General features: G+C 40.2%; 1 protein-coding gene across 19 annotated transcripts in view; it reads left to right on the forward strand.

The window, feature by feature from the left end:
* LOC309531355 (uncharacterized protein) overlaps positions 1-22,245 on the forward strand; it is a 313,524-nt gene that overhangs the window by 199,448 nt on the left and 91,831 nt on the right. For all 19 annotated transcript variants that reach the window (XR_014219226.1, XR_014219227.1, XR_014219228.1 and 16 more), the window contains one exon: positions 7,634-7,697. Coding sequence is in view for 1 of the 19 variants with exons in the window: in XM_082220829.1 (XP_082076955.1) it covers positions 7,634-7,649 (16 nt within the window). In the remaining 18 variants the exon portion in view is untranslated. The remainder of the gene's footprint in view (positions 1-7,633; positions 7,698-22,245) is intronic.

Consider the following 22,245-nt stretch of genomic DNA (forward strand, 5'->3'; position numbering starts at 1 on the left):
ATGAGAATGCCTGTTATCCCTCACCCCCTACTTCCTTTTTCCTTTAGTCCCTGAATCTTTGCAACTGCTGGCAAATCAAAAGCAACCATATATTTTACTGCTGAGAGATACTCAATAAACTACTTTTCAGAATTAAGCCACTTCAAGTACTGATGGTGAAAAGCTTCATTTTGTATAAGCAATAAGCTGATAGCTTTGATATATAAACAATCTGCGGACTGAGAGGCCACTAAAAATAATCAGACAGAAGTTGGATAGATAAGTATGTTTTTCTTTCTTAAGAGCATACTGAAGAGGCCGTTTTAACAAAGAATAAAAACGTTCTTCTGCTAGTTTTAGGATTTACAGTATTACTAATTTGGAACAGGAAAGAATAACTTAATATCATGACAGTTTTAAACATCTGAGGACAACTGGGAATATTGCTATTGAAAACGCAAACAGAATAAGAGAGAACCTGAGAACACCTCTTGTGTATGTACAAACTTACAGAGGAAGTAATTGTGGCTTCATAGCTGAAATGGAGTCTGAAACTGGCTTGTCTCATGTTCCATAAAGACATAATTCAGTCACAGGATTTATAGTCAATGTGAGCTTTTTGGAAAATGTGTATAAACCTTGTTCACAGGACACAGTCAGATAAAGGCATGGAGAACCACCATATAAACAGTGAATCATGTACATTGGCCAGTCCATAGTTTCCAAGTAGCAAATATGCACAACTTCAAAATATGCACAAAGTACTGTATATATTTCCCATGAAATGTACAGTTGTCTAGAAATGTTGCCTGTTGCCTGGCCAGTATATGAAATTCAAGTGGATATTTTATATTTTTAATGTATGTATGTGACCAATAGTCAACACAACTCTCATCAGTTCACATTTACAATAATGACCTGTCAGCCTGTGCACATTTACTACGATTTATGAACATTCAGCTGCCAAATCATACCAACATCATTTCCTCTGTTTACAGTGTCCTGGCAGGGTGGGGGTGGAGTGCCATCGCTTTTGTAACTAAATGGCACCATCCACACACAAAACAGAGGGGTCAGCACATTCAGAAAAATCCCAAGCTTTGCAGACATGCATATGTTATTTTAAAAAGAAAGGAAAGGGACCTCAAAAGAGCAGAGAACAGGTGAATTCAGGCTGCGCATGCATGCTTTCTCGCATGCAGATTGGGAAAGGGAGAAGGAGCATGCCAAGGGCATTAAGCTGCCCCCCAGCCAGCATGGCCCCCTCTCCCCCCCCAAGTGCCCCAGTATTCCCTTCAAAGCTCTCAGCTGAGATGCCATACATCCCTTGAAGGCGAGGATCAGGCCACACACCGGAGCCAGCTGAGTCCATGCCTTCAAAACGTGTGTTTTCATGTGATAAGGCTTTCTTCTTCTGGGAAGCCTTCCCACCTGAGAAAAGGGAGCCCCTCCCACACGCCCATGTAACATTTCATTGTAGGGCCCAACTGCATACTTTGTGTTTTTCGTTTTTGTTTTATAGGTGCATACTCCAGTCTTTGACAGCACGTACTTCAAAGCACATTTAGAACTTAGTAAAGTGTGTGAACATTCAGTAGGGTGGGGTGGGGTTGGGTGGACCTATATGCATGTCTGCCTGCCTAAAATGGACTGGTTGGGGCAGCGATATAAAGTCATTATAGTTGAAATTTGCTGAATATTTTCTGCAACCACACACACCTTCACAGGGCAGCTCACTCAAAGTCTTAGGGAAAGGCATGTTCAAGAAAAAGTTCTATGGGCACCAAAGAACTTGCACATGGAAGTAAACAGAAATCCATGCACATGCAAGTTATTCCATTTACTTGAATAAGTTGGTTCCATAAAAATGAAATAGAAAACCAATTGAAGCAAATGCAGGTTTTTGCTAAAACCATTGCTTTGAGAGAATAAGTTTTCCATAATAAAGAAATACAGTGTAACATTTTTATTGATTTTAGGTGAGTTGAATATAAGTTACATATACTGCTGAATAGAACTTTTATTATTACTTGCATGCAATTGATAAAATGCATAGAAAATATTGTAGCTGTTTAGCTCTATATGGCAGTGCAACCATGGCCACCTTTACCAGTATGGAAACAATGAAAATATTGGTATAAAAGGACCTCCATTCCTCCCGTCACCAGGCCCCCGCCCTGATCATTTATTCCTGGTCAGCTGGTTTGATAGCATGAAGAAAAGCATCAAGAACCGTTGTTGAGCATCCTACATACCTCTCATGGTCCTCCATAGTTTTGAATCACACATTCTAATTACAGCATTACATTATATGTCATACTTTGTCCAGATCTTGGTGTCAAATATGGAGTGAAATCATCTCAAGCACAAAAAAATTGCCTAGTAATTTCTCAGTGGCACTTGTACAATTCCTCAGTAATGCAAATTGTTTATCATATCAAAACTTATTTCATATTAAGACCTTGCACTGATTATATGAGAGGGAAAGAAGAGAAATAATGTGATGAGATTGTGCCTAAGGCTATAAACTTATTTAAAATCCTATCCCTAAATTTGTTTTACTGAATATTTACTTAATATTACAACTTTACTTTACAATTTTACTTTCCCCATAATTTAAGCTTATCATTAAGCTATCACTATGTGCTTATTTCACATTTCTTCGGGGCTTGTACACTTGCACACATTTAGACAAATGCCTACACTCACGCTTCTTTTCTATGAAGAGGAGCAGATATCACAGTGTCATTGTCACAAGCATTTTACAATAGGTTAAATCTAAAGGTTCCCTTCTTCCAATGGAAGGAGTTTCTTATGAAATAAGACTCATTTCATGAGAGAAAACCTTCTGTCAGAGAAAGGAAACCTATGCCTCCAACCCAATAAAGACTTGGCCATTTTATAACATCAGAGTTTCCATGGTGGTTTATGAACTGGAACTATTATAAACTCCAAACAGGCTCAGTGTACTCACTGAGCTGATTCACGTGTAATTCCCAACCATGGTTTGGTGTTGTATGAATGAGACTCACGTTAATCCACTCCCTTCTCTTCTTCCCATCTCCTCTTCATTCTACCATTGCATGTTTTGCTTACCACCCTGGCTTCTTAACTTGCAGCAAATCATAGTTTGTGATTATATACAGTTGAGCGGTCTGTAGTTTTTACATAGCTAGCCTGCAGACCAGAATTAGAAACCATATTTGAATGTACTAAAGCATAAAAGTTAAGAAGGAGGTTTGTGGGATTTCAGTGGTGGGAGGGCGAAAGCTGCTCTGCCCCACATAAACACAGATACACTCCCAGTCATCCTTGTGACCCTGTGCTGGCCACCTCTGAAAGATAAATTATCCACTTAAGGGTGAGATACATGATTAGCATCAAGGGTAGTTTGAGGGTGTAAAACCAAGTGTACCTTGAGTAATCATCTCTTCAGAATTCTTCAAATTTTGAACTCAAACCCAAAGGTTATTGATTGGCCCCCAGTGCTTACACCAGATTCAACTTGCAAGATTGCCCTTGCAAGTGGAAGACCAAAGAAGGACTTTTTCTAGCACAGTGGGGCTGTCCTCTCCTTGTATGCCCTCCACACCCCAAATTGGCTGAGGGTCGGGTCGGAAGAACCTCCCAGGACAGTTCACAGAGGGAGAAGAGGGGAGATGGTTCTGCTGGGCAAGCAGATTGAACGTTTGTAACAGTGTGACACTGAATTCCTCCCATGGTGTCCAATTTTTTGATAGGAAAAAGGCAGAGCACCTTCCGGTGGACTCTACAGAGTCTAGAAGGGAATGGTGGGGATTTTCTACAATACCAGTTTTTATATGCTGGACTGGATACTACTGTTTAGAATGTGGGTTGTTGCCCACAGACTAGGGAGACTAAAAAATAGTAATATGCAGGTATTTAGGTTAAATATAATCCAGAAAGCATAATGCACCTCAATTTGGGTGGGAAGAAATTCTGCACTTCAGTGGTAGGTTGCTGGTGTGGTGGGGAAAAGCACTTTAAAAAAGTAGGTAAATGGATGTTAATACTTAAACCATTATTCTGCATGGTGCAGAAGTAAGGAACGTATGACACCCCACATGTTGCTGAATTACAAGTTTCATCATCACTGAGACCATTGGGCATGCTTGCTGTGGCTCATGGAAGGCCAACAACTTCTGGAAGTGTACCCCTGAACATGAGTCTAAATATATATATTTACAAAATGCCTGTTTGTAAATAGCAACAAGTTGTGTGGTTTCAGAGTAAGAATAAGTACCCGGTTTTCAATGTATCAAACCCGGTTGACACGTAGTTTGAGTGTGGCTTAGGAATTAGAAAACAGGGCTAAGATGAAGCCATTCATACTGTGGAAACACAAGTGGCTTTCTTGGCAGACTGCTTTGAAGACGATTACAGTGATATTGCAATCTCGGTGTTGATTGTGGCATGGTTGGGCACATCTATAATTTTTGCCTAGATCTAATCAGCAGCTAATAAAGAAAGTGGGGAGGAGGGAGTAGCTAGAATAAATATACAGTATACCAGGAAGGAAAATATTTAGGGAATGTTGCATTCAGGAAAACAAAGCAAGCAAGCACTGCTTTAAATTAGGAAATGTGCATTAGGAAAAAGAAATATTTCAGTTCTGGATGCATTTGGGTGTGCTACAGAATACATTTTCAGAGTAAGAATGTCTATCAGGGCTTTAATTGCTACACTTAGAAGAATGTCCTCTCTTCTCTACCCGCCCCACCCCCCTCAACCCGACAAGAAGCCAGAGTTAGCTGCGCAAATGAACAGGCTTCACAAGAATCAGATTCTCTTTGGACGACTCTTCACATTCCCAGTCATCATTACATTTAGGCAGCACAATTCCGCCTCTGGTTGATGGGCAGAGAAAGTGGGCAGCTTGCCAGGTAGACGTTACCATGACTCCCAACCCCCAAAGGTGATGCATTTTTCAGCTAATTCAATGAAGAGTGGGCTGAACTTTGGGTATAAACTAGACAATAGCTGCCTTCGCAGTATCAGCAGAATGGTTTATGGGAATGCACTCCACATTTGGCTGAAAAAAATCATGTGACCTTACGGCTGAGATTTTGCAATGGTGCCAACGGAGACTTGGAAAGATGCAACCCCTGGCTTCTTTTCCCTCGTTCCTTATGTGGCTCAGAAAATGGTGGATCTTAATACTTGACTTTAACCAGACTCAGCAAGCAATAGAGCCTTGAAGCACAACTTTGCCTTTCTTCTTCTTTTGGCAGGCCACCAAGAGGCTGCCCCTTTCACGCCTGATACAGTCTGTTGCTTATCTGTCTCCTGATAGATGTGAGGGAAAGAGGAGGAAATCCTAAACAGAATATTTAGGGTTAAAAAGAGAAAGAGAGCTGCATTTGAAAAGGACAAATTCAAGAGAGAGTCGTCGTTTTGTTTGAAAGGTGGCATGGCAGCATTTGGGAGGTAGTTTACGACAAGCCTTTTGGGCGTCTGGAGAATAAAAGTTTCAAGTGTTTGGATATGCTGGCGTTGGAGCTGGGCAGACCCGACAACAGCATTGAACATGAGATCATTGCAAGCACAGTGTAAGCAACTGGCACTCTGCCTCTCTGCCCCTTGGCTTCGGCAGATTTATGCAAGCATCATTTATGAAATCAGCACAGGAGTTCAGTGGATTTTTTCCTTCCTCTCCCCCCCCCCCCCGGCTTGCCCTGCTTCTGGTCCTGTACAGGCGGCCGTCGCAAGGATTGGTGCAGTTTTTGCGCAGTGCCATGTGCCTGGAATTCTGAGAAGAACGAAAAAGACGGCAGACACCCCGTTCCTCACTCCTGGATCTAGACGGTGCCTAGGAAGCTACAAAGTCTGAGTTTGGAAAGAAAGTCAACTGACTTGTTCACAAAAAATAATAAACACTGGCATGTTTAACTACAGGAGCTTCAAGATGTCTTAGGGCTTCTTAGGACATAACTAAATCAGCTGAGATGTTCGATTCATTTAAAAATGTGTTTTTGTTGCATCAATAGGTTGCAATGAGTGATAAAGCACCTTTCGAAACAGGTATAGCAGATATTGTTAATTTGTTTTCCTTTTGTTTTGAAGCTGAAATCCTTGTCTTATTCACTTAAACGTTCTTGACCAATCACACTGCTGAAAAGATCTTTTTGTTTCAGTCATGTCTGAGTACTGCTAAAAATACAAAAGTAAACAGAGGCTCGAGAATGTTATGATTAACTTTGGGCCACGTTTAATCTTAGCTAAGTGCTGAAGTAGTGCAAAGTCATCTTGTCTTATGGCTATTCAGGATAAATGTTGACTATAATCTCTATATGCCTTCAGGTATATAGACTGCTGCTACAAAAAAACGCAGGCTAATTTTTTCATTCCTGCTTCACAAAACTAGTACAATGGGTCTGCCCTCTCGTCAGTGCTTTGAAACAATAATGTAATTCTTCTAATGCCTATGAAAGTTTATCACTATTTCTGTCTAACTGCATTATGAAGAATTCAGTGGCATAAGGACAGAAATGAAAAGCGTGTTATTATAACTTTCATATTGCAAGTCTGGTTTTCAGTTAGTAACAATGTCTATTTTTGGATGTTTGGTAATGGAGCACTTGTCCAAAAATAGTTAGGTGGACAAAAATGCGAGGCCACGCATTCAATATTTGTTTACAAAGAAGCTATGCACAGTTACTCATGGCATTAAAGGATAATGCCGCCTCAGCAAATCAGTTTCCTTTAAACTGTTCCGTTGCTGTACAGCTTTTATATTTCTAATCAGAAATAATTTAAGTTGGAACACTGGAAAATAATTGTGCACATCAATGGACAATGTTTGTAACCCTTTCCATACTTCTAAGTTTTGTTTTGTGTCTTTAAAAAAGCAGCTCCAACTATGAATTATAACTTAGATTTAAAATTTTGAAATGATTTGTGTGAAAGTGATTGTTGTCTGTTGTGCAGGTTACACATGCTAGGGACATGAAGGGTAAATATTTCTAATAGTTTGTGGCATGATGTCAAATGTGGATTCTAACATGCTGTTTTGAACTTTGCAAGGAGTAGAGAAAAAACAAAGAACAGTGAGAAACTGCCAAGGGAGGATAATTCACATTTGACAAATATAAGTCCTTAACTAGGATTTACACTGAAGCATTAATTAGCTTGATTATATATATTTTTTCCCCTAGCTGTTGTAGTAAAAGAATTGCATATTGGAATTAAAATAAACATGCCAATAGATCTCCGTGCTGTAATGGAAAAGTAATTATTGTGTAGACTAAGAAGGTTATTGCTTATGTGAACAGATAAATCACTGTATTTAAAAGTTTTATAGTTTTAGGCTGCAATCCTATGCAACTTTCATGAAAGTAAGAGTAAACATGCTTAGGATTGCACTTTTATCTTCTTACTCAAGTAGCACTTTTTCATTTTATTAAACATGCAAATCTATTTTGTCCCTCTTTGCTTGTTTGTATCAGACAAGCTTCTATATATTTACATATTTTAAATAAGTGTGCTTTTTTCTTACTTTTGTCTAATAAATTAACTTTATATGGTCTCAACAGGAGCACACATTTCTTTGTGCATAGTATCATGATCAAGAGACCTTCTAAAATGGATCGTATTGTAGAACATTTTAATGTTGTGTTTCTTCATTTTGTTATAGTGCTGTGAAAAATTAAAATGGAAAAGAAAACCGAAGAACTGGATCATGTAAGAACTGAATGAAGGTAATACAACATTAAACACATATGTGACTATTTTCATATTTGAATCATGTTCTTAAAGCATTTTTAACAATTAGCATTTCATTTTAATTGAATAATACCTCTTGAATATTGATTTGATTACTGAAAAAAGTGCAGTTCAACTGGCTTTTCTGTTCCTTGTTGTTTTCCTTTCAAATATCTTGGTTTCATTTACCACAGAGAGAGGGAAGGGAAACAAGTTAGAATTGCAGAATTAATGTAACTAAACTAACAACAGGTGTGATATAGAATGGACTTTGGGGGATCCAGCATATATTCTACACTCATCTGTATGGTATGGTAAATGTCTGGTCAAACTTTTCCATGGCACTCCCCTAAAATAAATGTATAACTGCAAAACTGATCTCCATATTCATAATTATGCTGTTTAAAATATGATTTTAAGAATTTAAGGATAAACATTTCTGGGAAGATGAATTAATTATTTGGATTAATTTACAAATATTTTAAAAGCAGCATTGTTGCTAGATGCTCATTTCTGAAGTGGGAAATATAAATAGAATTTCTGTTGAATAATGACTAAAATACCAAATAACTTCAGTTACTGGCCTGCAATGTCCGAAACTTAGATGCAAGTTACTTGCCCCCAAATGAGAATATATTCAACCACTGACATTTGGGTCATTCTAAACATTTAGTGCTAGAACACTTTTCTTATTAAATTACCGATGAATGAAAACATTTTGAACCTGATTCGTAAGCTTTAATGCTAAAGAGAACAACATTTTGATTGATTAATACCCATATAGCTAGTATTTGGATTAATCAATGAAAGACATTAACTTAAAGCTATATGTTTAGTGTAGATAGTGTTATTTATTTATTTTTTTAAAAAGGATATAGCACCTCTGTCCTAAAATATATCTATGCTATGTAGGGTTTTTTTTAGTTAAAATAATGGTGTTTATGTTTATGAAAGACACTTGGAGGATAATTCCTTCAGGATGCAATCTATTTACCAAGGATTGAACCCCATTAATTCAGTGGAACTTACTTCAAAGTAGACATGGATAGGATTCGATTGTCAGAGAACCTGTTGATACTTCAGAAAGGCTGCTTCCAGATGCGGCAGAAGGCCTCATAACTTGATTCAAGAAAAACTAGGATAATTTATTAATAGCCACAAGAGGAGAATTTTTTACATTTGTCATTGTTGTTTGGGTCAACATTTATGAAATTATGAGTAAATATACTCTACTGTAACACAAATAATACAAAGTTTGCAGTATGCTAGTATTTTCACTTGGAGCAGATATGTTTTGATTCTTGGACATGATGTCTTTTCAGATTCAGTAGCTGGATTTTCATTGTTTGTAACATATCGTTCATTCATCAGGAATCATATTAAATCTGCATAGTTTCCCTCCCTCCCCCTATTTGGTTTACGAAATTTGAGGTGCTGTTATTTTGATAGCTCAAAACCCACTTGAATCTGCTACCATATAACTTTGTATCTGTTTTGCGTAGTTTTTGAACATTCAAACTGTTTCTTATCTTTCCCTTAATGTGCATTTGGAAGTTGTTGTTTGTCAACATAAATGCTTAGCAATGATTTGTTCTAACTTGCTCCCACACTGCTTAATCTGAAAGATGATGCCAGTTGGCATAAACCCGTAGATCCGATCTTGTGGTGAAGTGTACTGCACAAGCTCGCTTCTATGGGTCTGTGTCAGTCTGGTGATCTGACCCAAATATATATATATAACAAGTCACTACTTGGGTAAAAAAAAGACTGATTTTTGAGCAACTATTGTCAAAGAGAATGCATGTTCCTTTTTTCAAATTTATATTTTGGTTTTAGCATTGTCATCATTGAACATACGAGGGAGAAATGTTCTATCTTACTATTTTTCTGTTTTGTGTTTTTATCTCTTCAAAGCAGAATACATTTAAATTCACAATACATTTCCAGAAAAGAGTTTGGAAAATGGGCAACGATTAAAAGCAGTGGCTGTGATCTGCCAAGGGAGAACTCAAAAGACCATTTGGCTTTCTGATTGTCACCTATGGAAGTTGAAGTTGCCCAGGAATATTGGATTGACTATTCCATAGCTCAGGCATGTCCAAAGTCTGTTTAATCAGGCCCCCATGGCAGTATATGTCCTGGGGTAAAATCCTAAAAACAGCTCAACAACTTTGGGGTAAAATTGTAAAAAAGCTCAACAACTTTGGGCGGCCCTCACGCATGTTCATTTCATCAAATCTGGCCCTCTTTGAAAAAGGTTTGGGCACCCCTGCCATAGCTGGTAACAAGAAACCATGTGTATACAGGGCTCCAGGTTGTGGCAGTTGGCCTCAATCCTGCAAATACTTCCAAGTGCTTAAATCCCAGTAGGATTTATAAACTCAGAAAATAAGGGTCGTTTTGCACAATTTACTAAAGAGATGTTCACAGCATATGTGTTCCCAGTAAAGTGTGAGAACCATAAAGTTTGAATTGTTTGCTCACACGTAAACAAATACTGAGGGAAGTAATTGGCTAATAGACATGCTACTTATTCCTTTTTAAAAAAAACCACAAGGAAATACCAGGAATAGCATCTGGAATCTTCTGCATGCCAAACATGTGCTCTAACGGTGTGGTATAGTTTAGCTATTACATACCCTCGCTATAATGGTGTTCACCATGGGATACTTGTGGCAAGCACCACTTTTCTCTGTAACGTGAATGGCCTCAAAAACATTACTTACAGGGTGAAACAATTTAAATGCATTTGCTTGATATGTACTAGGGGAAACTCACATGGATGTTCAGTATGCTCTCATGATTTGAAAGAGGGTTGCTGATTCTGTGGAAGCACACACAATATCAACAGGACAGAAGCAAACTCCTCAGTGATCCTTCCATGCTCATATTAAACATGATGGAAACTGATTAATGGTAAGTGTCTGCCATATTTGAAAGAGATGCAGAAGATCAGAAGAAGACATTGGAAGCTGTGTGCATCCGGGTTGAGGTAGTAGGTTGTATGGTTTAGAGTTACACCCTGGGAGTTAACTGTACAACCTTCTAGCTTTCCTTGGAGCACACTTGAACCATCGAGGAATTCATCATCTTTTTAATCTAATAAAGTGAACTCTGTGTAGTAAATGTATATGGAGTAATCACTCTGAAGCTTTATTGATGCTCACATACTCCTTATTACATGGTTATTTCATTTACAGCGTATTAGGAACTATGCTAACATGTTCTCCTAATGGACTGTGACTGCACATCACAGATATTTGAGAAAGAATGATGGCTACTTTAATTATATCAGCAGCAAAGCTGGAAAAGCTGACTTAATCGCTACATACAGAAACTGACAAATATTTATCTCTGCCGTTTTTCCTCTTAAGACTTATCTGAAATAGTTTAAATTTGATGTAACTAACTCTAGAGCAATACTTAACAAAAAATAATGATTTAAAATATGAGACTAGATCATGTGTATGTCTGCTTACACAAGTTACAGATTCTCTGATGAATTAGTGTGACAGGTGCCCTTTAGATATTCTCACAGATGTGTCGTAACCTTTTTTCCACATGGATGGGAGTAGGAATTGACAGATCAGCCATTGCTGGTTTGCATTTATTTTGTATATTTTTATTTATATTAATCTGGGGGGAGGGGTGTTAAGAAAAGCAACAGTGCAAGAAATGTAATTAAATGTGTATTTTATCTATAGGTGTATGTGTGTCTGTGTGGGTGTGGGTGTGTAGTTTATCTTAATGTATGCATTTCCAAACACATCTTCTTATACATATTGATACAATTTTAAAAGTCAAGAACTGTGGCAGAAAATTCTGAGAAGCATGAAATCTAAGGGATAATTAAGTTCCAATCCATGTATTCACCCTGAAATTGCAAACTAGGTCAGTTCCTGAAAAATGTGGACCGAATGAAATTTTTTCCCACCCCTAACTGGGAGATTATTTAAATGACTCAACTATGTGATGTATAGTGACAGTCACATGGGTTCCCCAATGCCAGTTCTATGGCATATGGGCCGGAGTTATTATTCTTTGTCTTTCCTACAAAATTGGCATTGAGGAAGCCATGTGATCTCAGCACCTCAGCCCACATAGTTGCATAATTTAAATTGTCTCTGAACCACTTGGGTATTGCTCAAGGGGATCCCACATGGCTTGAAGAACATCTGAACACTGCAAATTATTCTTTAGCTAGTCAACAGTCTTGGAGCCAAGCTAAGATCACCCACATGATGTTTCTGTTGTTAGATTGTACCACTTCCAACTGCAGTTTAAATCCTTTCTCCTTCTGTAGGGGGGCATGGCTAAAATGTAAGTTTTTAGTTTAGAATTTGCAAGACATTGCAGGTTTTCTTGAGGGAACGTGAAGTATTCAATCCCTCACCTGGAGTCTCAGCTGGCAGAGCCCAGCTATGGATGACATCATATGAGACTTCTTCTTTTTGTGGAAGTAGCTGCTGGGGACTTGGAGGACAGAATAACTGAGTGAATGGGGATCTGAATGCTGAATGTTGTAATCCTTTGTCCTCTCTGGTTTAAGTGAGCATGTATTACCCAACAGTAAACCTAAGGTGAGATGTGGACGGGCTTATTTTGGGCATGCGTTGGCAAACCACGTATCCCGAAGTATTCTTGTCCCATCAATCCTGGACGGATTTATTTTGGGCATGCGTTGGCAAACCACGTATCCCGAAATATTTTTTGTCCCATCGACCCTGGCGAACTTATTTTGGGCATTTGTTGGCACACCACTAATCCTGAAATATTTTTGCCTTATCTACCCAGAATGCCTCGCAAAAAAGAAAAGAAAGGGGGAGATAAAGGGAAGTCTCTTTCTGCACAAAACTGCTCCATTTTGGGGAAGTTTTGCTCCTCTTTTCTCTTACTTTCTGAGAAGTCTTGCTCATAGGTTTTTCCCTGCTTTTGCACACACTGTACGAACCTGCTCTTCACGCCTAGCTGATCACAAAACCTGATTACATTGTTACATGATATAATCAATCATTAGTAACAGACATCCTAAGCTCATGGAAAACAAACTGTACTTGCTCTCCATGCCTAGCTGACCATAACTATAGAACCCGATTGTTATATTGTTTGTGCCAATTAATCCCTAGTTACAATTCAATTAGGAGGCTTCATGCCTGTCTAGTTCTAGCTCCGATTCTCAGCCTTCTCTCCATCAATGATAAATGATCACATGTAATCCCCACCTTTCACATGTAATTCCCGCCTTAGTATTTATGTTAACCAATTACAAGTTTCTGTGTGTATGTATCAACCAATCAGCCACAGGCCCACCTGTGGCAATGCTTGCAATATTCAATAAAATAGGCTCTCAGGGTCCGCCCTGACAGACGCCTAGCTACACCTGCCTCTCTCGTCTCCCGTGATTTTTCATTTCTACAGCTAGCTGCCATGGAGTAGGCTTGGGTTGGGCCTGGGCTCAGCCACATGTCCTTGCCCTACCGGTGCTCTCCTACCTCTCCTCAGCGGCGCGGCAAGATCAGGGCTCCCCTCTTTTTTCTCCTTCCTCTTCCTCTCTCTTCCTTTTCCTTCTCCTCTTCTCCTCCCTGCGTCAGCTCCAGGGGTTTTACTGGCCCCAGACTGCTGCTGGGGCACATTCACTCCTGGCTTGATTCGGGTCGCGTGGTGTGTGTGTGAGCGGTTCCCCCAGTTGACGCACCGGGCATCCCTGGTTCCCCCGCGACAGTGGCAGTGGCAGTCTCAGCAGCCTGAAGCCAGCCTAGTAGTGCAGTTGGCTCTGGCTGGCTTCAGGAGCTGCTCACTGCCATGGCGCCCGCCATTTTGCCTCACAGGAAGTCACCATATGATGTGTCTTGTGCCATTGAACCAATCACGCAATATTCATTCCCTGCTAACAAATCTACAACACTTAAAATATAAATCCAGGGACATTAAATGAAATCCGGGGACGGATTTTGTCTGGGGACAGATTTGTAAATCTGGGGACTGTCCCCATGTCCTCGGGAAATGGGGACGTCTGGTAACCATAATTTAACCACCAATCCAATAAGTTCTCATTCTCTTCTCATCCCCCCCCCCGCATGCTTCCTAAGATCCATTTCAAATATTTAGAGAATTATATGGTGAGAGTTTTCCCATGAATGTAGGTGTGTGGGGTGTAGGGGTGTGTGTGTGCGTGTGTGTGTGTTGATGCTTGAATGCTTCTGTGCCTCGAAACTTCCCTGCATATGGAAAATTAGCACATGAGGGAGAAAAGTGGTCAGTGATTTTTGTTCCTGACATGCCTGCTTTTCACATGCATGGTTTCTGAGTTGTTTTCACAACTGAGGAGTGTGCTTCCACAATGGAATTTATTGTGAAATTGCCGCTTTTCATTTGTTCACATCTATATGGTGGCGCTGTGGGCTAAAGCCTCAGCGCCTAGGGCTTGCCGATCGAAAGGTCGGCGGTTCGAATCCCCGCGGCGGGGTGCGCTCCCGCTGCTCGGTCCCAGCGCCTGCCAACCTAGCAGTTCGAAAGCACCCCCGGGGCAAGTAGATAAATAGGTACCGCTTACCAGCGGGAAGGTAAACGGCGTTCCGTGTGCGGCTCTGGCTCGCCAGAGCAGCGTTGTCACGCTGGCCACGTGACCCGGAAGTGTCTCCGGACAGCGCTGGCCCCCGGCCAATAGATGTGAGATGGGCGCACAAACCCCAGAGTCTGGCAAGACTGGCCCGTTTGGGCAGGGGTACCTTTACCTTTACCTTTACATGACGTAATTAGCAAAAGGTCTTTCCCCCATATCTTTTCCCTTTCCTTTATTTTTTAGCGCCAACTTAAAACAAAAACAAACCATGGAACAACTACACAGATGAAGATACTACTTACAGTATACTACAGCTTAGCTGCCCCATAGCTTTTTGTGTGGAGGTTGTGCTGAATAGCAATAGCTGTATGGCTTATAGATGATGTTCTAGCCATTTCCAGACACTATTGTACTGTTTCTCTTCTTTTCTAGGAATTGATTCCTTTTCTTAAACTGTTCCCATTTGAGTATGATTGTCTTTCTTTACATCTTTTTAAGATAGTCATGGGGGAGGGGTGGTCAGGATTTGATCTACAGGATTGTCCTGATTAAAAATCATCCACTTTCATGGGTGGGAAAGAAGGTCTGACAATTCAGCTATAGGTGTAGAAGCAGCTTGAAGCAGCAAAGCAATGAACTACTCAAGTCTGGAAGCACCTAACTGTGGCTTCTTCTAAATTGCGCTATAATATGTATGAGTCCCTAGAATGTGCATTCTCTTCCACATTAGCAACAATGCCACATGCCACTTAAGTCTATAAGCAGGTGTGAGATTATTTTTAATATATGTATTGTGTGCCCAAGCTCCATGAGCCTGCCATGTGAATCAACAACCACTCATGACAAATTTTTTTTATTTAAATTCAAAAATTTCCAGCAATCAGGAAAGGCTGATGTTGGCGAACCCAGCTGTAGCAACAGCTGGGGAAGCAGGGGGCCACCATGCCTTGCTACCATGGAAGGTAAGCAGAATGGTCAGAAAAATTTATTAGACATGAGATCCCCTGCCTACATCCCCAAATCATACATTCCCAGAAAGACTCTATTGCAGGCTTCCTCAACCTCACCCCTCCAGATGTTTTGGCCTACAACTCCCATGATCCCTAGCTAGCAGGTCAGGGATGATGGGAATTGTAGTCTCAAAACATCTGGGGGGCCGAGGTTGAGGAAGCCTGCTCTATTGTGTTTTCTTGAAAGTTTGAAGTTGCTCTTTGATGCCACCTGGATTGCTGTAAACTTGATATTCTCAATATTGTCTGTACTGTACATGCTCAAACATGTTTGCTAGTGAACAGTGATAGCACTAAGCAATGTGAATTTATACAAATCAGCATTCACTTACCCATAGGCTAATCTAGAATCCACGGACCAATGTTCTCATTTGAAGAAGGCTTCAGCAAAGCTGTTTACATGCCCCTATGATGTTCTTCTTGCCAAGCTGCAAAATGTAGGCTAGATGTTAGGTAGGGTTATAGCTGCCTGATAGACAGTACACAGAATGCTCATCAATAGCCTGGAGAAAAGTGACAAGTGGAGTGCTGCGGGGTTCTGCTTTTGGCTTAGGATTGTTCAACATCTGTACAAAGGAGTTAGATGAAAGGGTAGAGTGGGTGTTCCTAAAATTCAAAGATGACAGCAAATAGTGTGGGCTAGCTAATACCGTAGAAGAATTAAGTACCATGTTCTGGGCGATGCAGTTTAAGAAGGATACTGATAAATTGAAATGTCTCCAGAAGAGGGCAACAAATATTGTGAGCAGCTGGGAAACAAAGGCCATTGAGGAAAAATGGAAGAAGTTGGGATATGTTTAGCCTGGAGAAATGTTGATTAAGCGGCAATATGGTATTTAGATATTTTAGAAGTTTGAAGAAATCTGTTTTCTTTTGTTCTAACATTAGAAACAATTTCCTGATGGTATAAGCTGCTCAACTGTGGAACAGACTACCCAGAAAGTGTGGTGTTTTCATTCATTAGATAGGTGCTTGGATGGTTACATACCAGGGTTGCTATAGTAGTGTGTTTTGGCATCAGCAAGAGATTGAAGTAGATGACATTTCAGGTATCTCCCAATTCTGATAATCTAATCTTATGTTGGAAGCTCACTTACAAATGCATTTGAATAAGAAACCCAAAATGCATTTCTAAAAGTATTCAGGAGCATAGAATGAAGTGATCCATCTAGTTCACCAGTTCAAACTTCACTTCTTTCAATATAGCTGCAGTCCTGTGAACTGAGTTATTTGATCAAGAGTTAGTTCCCATTAAAACTCAAGTCTATGCAAGTTGCTTTGAATTCCCCTCTCTCCTTGCATTCATAAATGCTGCTATTTGGTTAAAAGTCTTGGGTCAATTTTGCTAGCGTGGCTTAGATACCATTGGCTGCTTGCTCTAGTGACACAGATCAGTCATAAACACTTTTAGAATAGCTACATAAAACATTTTTATAGAATCACTGGAAAAGTGCAAAGCAGCTGGGGCACACTATTGAACATGGTTCTCTATTGTTTCAGTATAAGTGTGTTTACAGCCCCTTTTGTTATATAAATAGAATGATGTATCATCTTTAAAGGAGTGCAGTCCAGTCTAGCACATATCCACAATTTACCCTCTTTAAAAGCTAGGGGATATATTGTCTGTTTCAGTTTTATGTTTAAGGCAGGGCAGGCCTAAGGAATATGTGGTCCTCCAGATGTTGCTGGACTACAACTCCCATCATCCATTACTCTTGATCATGCAGGTTGGGGCTGATGAGAGTTGAAATCCAATAACACCCAGGGGGTCATAGATTCCCCATCTCTGGTTTAAGGTATTTTCAAGGGCAGGTTATTATCTGATGATACTTTTATCTGTGGCCAAACAATCCCAGGACTGCCTGAATCTATGGAATGGCTCTAACTGCTGCAGTATAAGGCAAGGCAAGTCTTGTTTTATGACACCAAAGAACATTCTGCAAAAGGAAAGGTAAGTGGCATAGAGGTATCGGGGTGTTAGAATGCTGAAACAGTAGAGTGGGCTGTACCAGTATTAACCACCAGCGATGGGATGCCATTTTTCAATTTCCCCTTATGTGATAAAGCCCCTGCAGTAGAAAACAAGCAGAATAGGCTAAGGGCCAGACTTCAGTCTTTCTCTCTAACTTACTCACGTTATCTCCACTCTTCTGTTTTCAGGGAGTTTTGGGTGTGTGGGGATATTCAAAGTGGTATCCATATTTTGTCACCTCATTCTGCCTCAGAACTGTAATGCCAAGTGGATTATTTTAAGATGTTTTGGATGCCAGTATTTATTTTATATAGTTTGACAGGAAATATATCTGAACAGTGAATATGTTCAATCATAAGCTGCTTTGGCTTTTTTTTTTTTTTAAGAGCACAAAACTTCATGTAAAAATAAAGTTCAGTCAACAGGTGTCATGTTATAGCTGAGTGACAACTGTAGTAAGTTCCACATAGTTCATTGTATTTTGAAAGCATGCATATTTTATCACAATATACATACTTAAATGACATTTTATCTCAATGTACATACAGTGGTACCTCGGGTTACATATGCTTCAGGTTAAATACGCTTCAGGTTACTGACTCCATTAACCCAGAAATAGTACCTCGGGTTAAGAACTTTGCTTCAGGATGAGAACAGAAATTGTGCGGCGGCAGCGCGGTGGCAGCACAGCATTAGCTAAAGTGGTGCTTCAGGTTAAGAACAGTTTCAGGTTAAGAACGGACCTCTGGAACGAATTAAATACATAACCAGAGGTACCACTGTATTTCTAAACGTAATTTATCCTAAAATATTCATTCTTAAATGTTGACCTGAAAACTGTATTGTAAAATAGTGTGAAATCTGATGGATAATTATGTTCGGATCCAAACATTAGTCCAAGAGATGCAGTTCAAGTCAGTTCCCACTGGAGTTCACATAAATCAAATTCCTCAAGCATCCCCACTCAACAGAGCACAGTTTCTCCTTCCTTACCCAGCGCTAGGAATGACAGGCAATGATGGGAGAGGGGGTTTGTGTATGCTTCCCATATCTCTGTCCAGGCCACTCTCCCTTTCTGTGCAATGCAAGCTACTCATGTTTGCCCCAAACAGAGAAGGTCTGGGTTGGGATTTGGGAGGGCCACACAAACCTTCCATTATCCATCATGGCCTGTTATATTGCCCGCATGTGCACCTGGGGGCATAGAGACTCTGTTGAACCAATGAGAATTACTCAGGCACAGGCACTGTCCCCACACCTATAAACCTTATTGGGACTTGGACCAAAGCATTGATGAAACAGGCCATCAATGTAAGATAAAGGTAAAGGTAAAGGTACCCCTGCCCAAACGGGCCAGTCTTGCCAGACTCTGGGGTTTGTGCGCCCATCTCACATTTATTGGCCGGGGGCCAGCGCTGTCCGGAGACACTTCCGGGTCACGTGGCCAGCGTGACAACGCTGCTCTGGCGAGCCAGAGCCGCACACGGAACGCCGTTTACCTTCCCGCTGGTAAGCGGTACCTATTTATCTACTTGCCCCCGGGGGTGCTTTCGAACTGCTAGGTGGGCAGGCGCTGGGACCGAGCAGCGGGAGCGCACCCCGCCACGGGGATTCGAACCGCCGACCTTTCGATCGGCAAGCCCTAGGCGCTGAAGCTTTAGCCCACAGCGCCACCCGCGTCCCCCAATGTAAGATAGTGGTCATCTTATTGTCAAATTTGAGCCATTCATCGTGGCAGAGAAAAATTTGAGAGGGTTATTCCCCCACCCATCCTCTATTGATAATACTATACAGTGTTGCCAAAACCTTTATACAGTGGTACCTCAGGTTAAGAACTTAATTCATTCTAGAGGTCCGTTCTTAACCCGAAACTGTTCTTAACCTGAAGCACCACTTTAGCTAATGGAGCCTCCTGCTGCCACTGCGCCGCCACACGATTTCTGTTCTCATCCTGAAGCAAAGTTCTTAACCAGAGGTACTATTTCTGGGTTAGCGGAGTCTGTAACCTGAAGCGTATGTAACCCGAGGTACCACTGTATTGCCTGAGGTGCCTTTGGTTAGAGAGTATGATTTATAAATTTATGGTTTTTTTGGGGGGGGATGATATAAATAAGTTGCACCTTCTAAAAATATAATGGTTATATACTATATTTTCCCATACAGTTAACTTAATTAAGTCCTGTCTTTCCTTAATATTTATATCCAAGAAGTCTCCTTTTAGCAGGGAGTTTTATAGTAGTGAGCGGCTTTGTATTTCAGCTACATATTATAACAAATTGTTTAATTTTCATTTATGAGGAAGCATATGTTTTCTTTTATTATATTTTCTACTGTTTCTGTTACCATAGCTACAACTAAAATACAAATTATGTTTCTGAAGAAAATGAGGCAACAATTTTTTTAAAAGAAACAAATATTTTATAGAATAATATAGAAAATAAAGAATGCCTGGTGGGGGGAATACGACTGTAGCCCTTCTTATAAAGTATAGAAAAGCCTATGTCCTGCTCAACCTGGGTGGTCAAAATTATCAATTTGCAGTTGCCTTTGATTATACAAGAAAGTGATTTGGTTAAGTGCCATATTTGACTGCAGTCAGCTTTTTGATTGTCTTTGGCTTGTGTGCCAATTACAAGACGACGTGGCAGCCATCCAAAGGATCACCAAAGAGTGATCGAAATATACATGTTGTTTTGTTGCTGCTGCTACTATTTAAAGCCTGTAGTTGCACTGTTCTCTTTTTGACAGCAGTAGAGAATCGTATATGGTGGGGCTGGAACTGTTCACAAAAAAGCCGGCCAAACGCAATCGTTTTGGGGTGGAATAGGGAAAGTATGAAAGGCTGAAAGGGGATATGTGGTACAGATGGAGCAGAGATGTGAAGAACTTCCAAAACAAAGAGTTTGAAGTAGAATGCCTTAGAGAACCATTGTAAGGAATACAATGAAGAAAGGTGTTTGTAATAGAGACTAGAGGTGACCACTCCACAAAGACAGAAAAGAGGCTTGATGTTTTCCTTGTGAGAAAGGCAAAAACTGCAGTATTTGTCCTCCAGTATGATGTGGGAAGCAAATAGAAAGGTAAACAAATTAATGCCAAGGCTACAAATTTCTAATATTTGGCCTTGGGGGATGACAACAGCCAAGATTCAAAGGGCTTCTTGGGCTCATGCAAGCAGCTTGTGCTAGCCTGGTGGAATTTTTAACAGCAAATCCGCACTTCAGATCCCGATTACTTTTAAAATTATCTCCAATTTCAACATTGTACATTTTATTACCTTTTTTTTTTAAAAAAAAAAACTTCCTTCAGTTTTACACATCCACATTGCACATCTGAAGCACATGGCTCCCCCCCCCTCCAATAAATTCTGGGAACTAGTTTATTAATGGTACAGTACTGGGATTGTAGCTCTATGGGGTAAACTACAATTCCCTGGTATCCCTGGAGAAGAAGTGTACTTTAAATGCATTGTTTGGATGTGAGTGGTTCATGGGGGGCATCTTGCTAAAGAAAAACTAGGCTAAGACCTTCAGCGAAAGGAGGAATGAAGGGAGGGAGGGAGAGTTTGTGTACAAATATAAGGAGCTTTGGTCTTCATAATGCTTAACTTTAGCTGATGGCAGAATGTTCCATCAAGATTTTCTGCAATGTCAGGAAATCAGGCAGAGATACAGTGGTACCTCGGGTTAAGAACTTAATTCGTTCTAGAGTTCCGTTCTTAACCTGAAACTGTTCTTAACCTGAAGCACCACTTTAGCTAATGGGGCCTCCTGCTGCCACCGCACCGGAGCACGATTTCTGTTCTCATCCTGAAGCAAAGTTCTTAACCTGAAGCACTATTTCTGGGTTAGCGGAGTCTGTAACCTGAAGCGTATGTAACCTGAAGCATATGTAACCCAAGGTACCAGGATTGGCTGTACACGATTGACTAGAAAGAGAGACTTCACATATAGATAACTGGATTTGAGAGTAATCAACAAGGAGATAGCAGACCTGAGCAGAGATCTTGGTTCTTCATTCAAAGCACTGTGCAGGATGCCTGCATGTAGTTCAGAGCATTGTGGGAAAGCTCCCACCATTAACGACAATGGATATCCTGAAGGAAATATGCATTGTTTAGAGCTATTTCATTTTTCAAACACTGTCATTAGAGATTGTATGTTATGGTGAGGAATGTGCCATTTTCAGCTGCATGATTGATAAATTCTACTTACAGAATTGGCTTGACCATAATTTTTCCCTTCTACCTGTGTATTTTACTTGAATTACCTGCATCAGTAAATCTAGAACTTAGCATTTTGTATGTTTTATTTATGTTTATTAACTCAGTGAAATCAAAAATCAAAAAATTACCAGTATATGGCTTATATTCCATAGAATTAATTCTAAATCATTTCAGGTTTTTTTTCATAAACAAAAGTTCCATTAACAAGGAAAAGCCCCCAGTGATTGCTTTAAAGTTAAAAATCTTGCATTGTGGCACTTTTGGACCTTAGAACGGCCATAAATCGATGGTGACTAGGATAAAAGGTGATGCTTGCTAATTCCTGCAATTGTCCTAGTATTTCCTCTGAACCTTCTAAAACAATGAATTAGATCCAGATATCTTTGAGTGGATGGAAAGCAGCCAGTAGCATTATTCCCCACAGATACTTCCATTAAATCTTGTGGCAGTGTTCATGCAGTGCTGTAACATGTGGGCTCTCTGAAAGTTCTTGCTTCTTCATTGCATGACTTCAATATTATTTCAGATTTACTTTCGCTTTCTTGTATAATTCTCTATTGCAGCAGTTCCCGCACTGTATTCATGGACCACTTAAAACTTGCTGGGGATCTTGGAAGGTCACTTGAGAAGCTGTTTTGGTTCCATGTATCAAAACACAGTCTTAACTTCTGTCTTATCCTTGCCTTTCTGCCCACTGGCCCAAAAGCATGGCAACCTTTTCCTTTTATGCAACCCAGAATATTTTGCCATTTTGTAAAAAAAGGTTTGAAGTAAG

This window comes from Podarcis vaucheri, assembly GCF_965113315.1.
Source record: "Podarcis vaucheri genome assembly, chromosome: 4".
Classification (NCBI taxonomy): Eukaryota; Metazoa; Chordata; class Lepidosauria; order Squamata; family Lacertidae; genus Podarcis; species Podarcis vaucheri.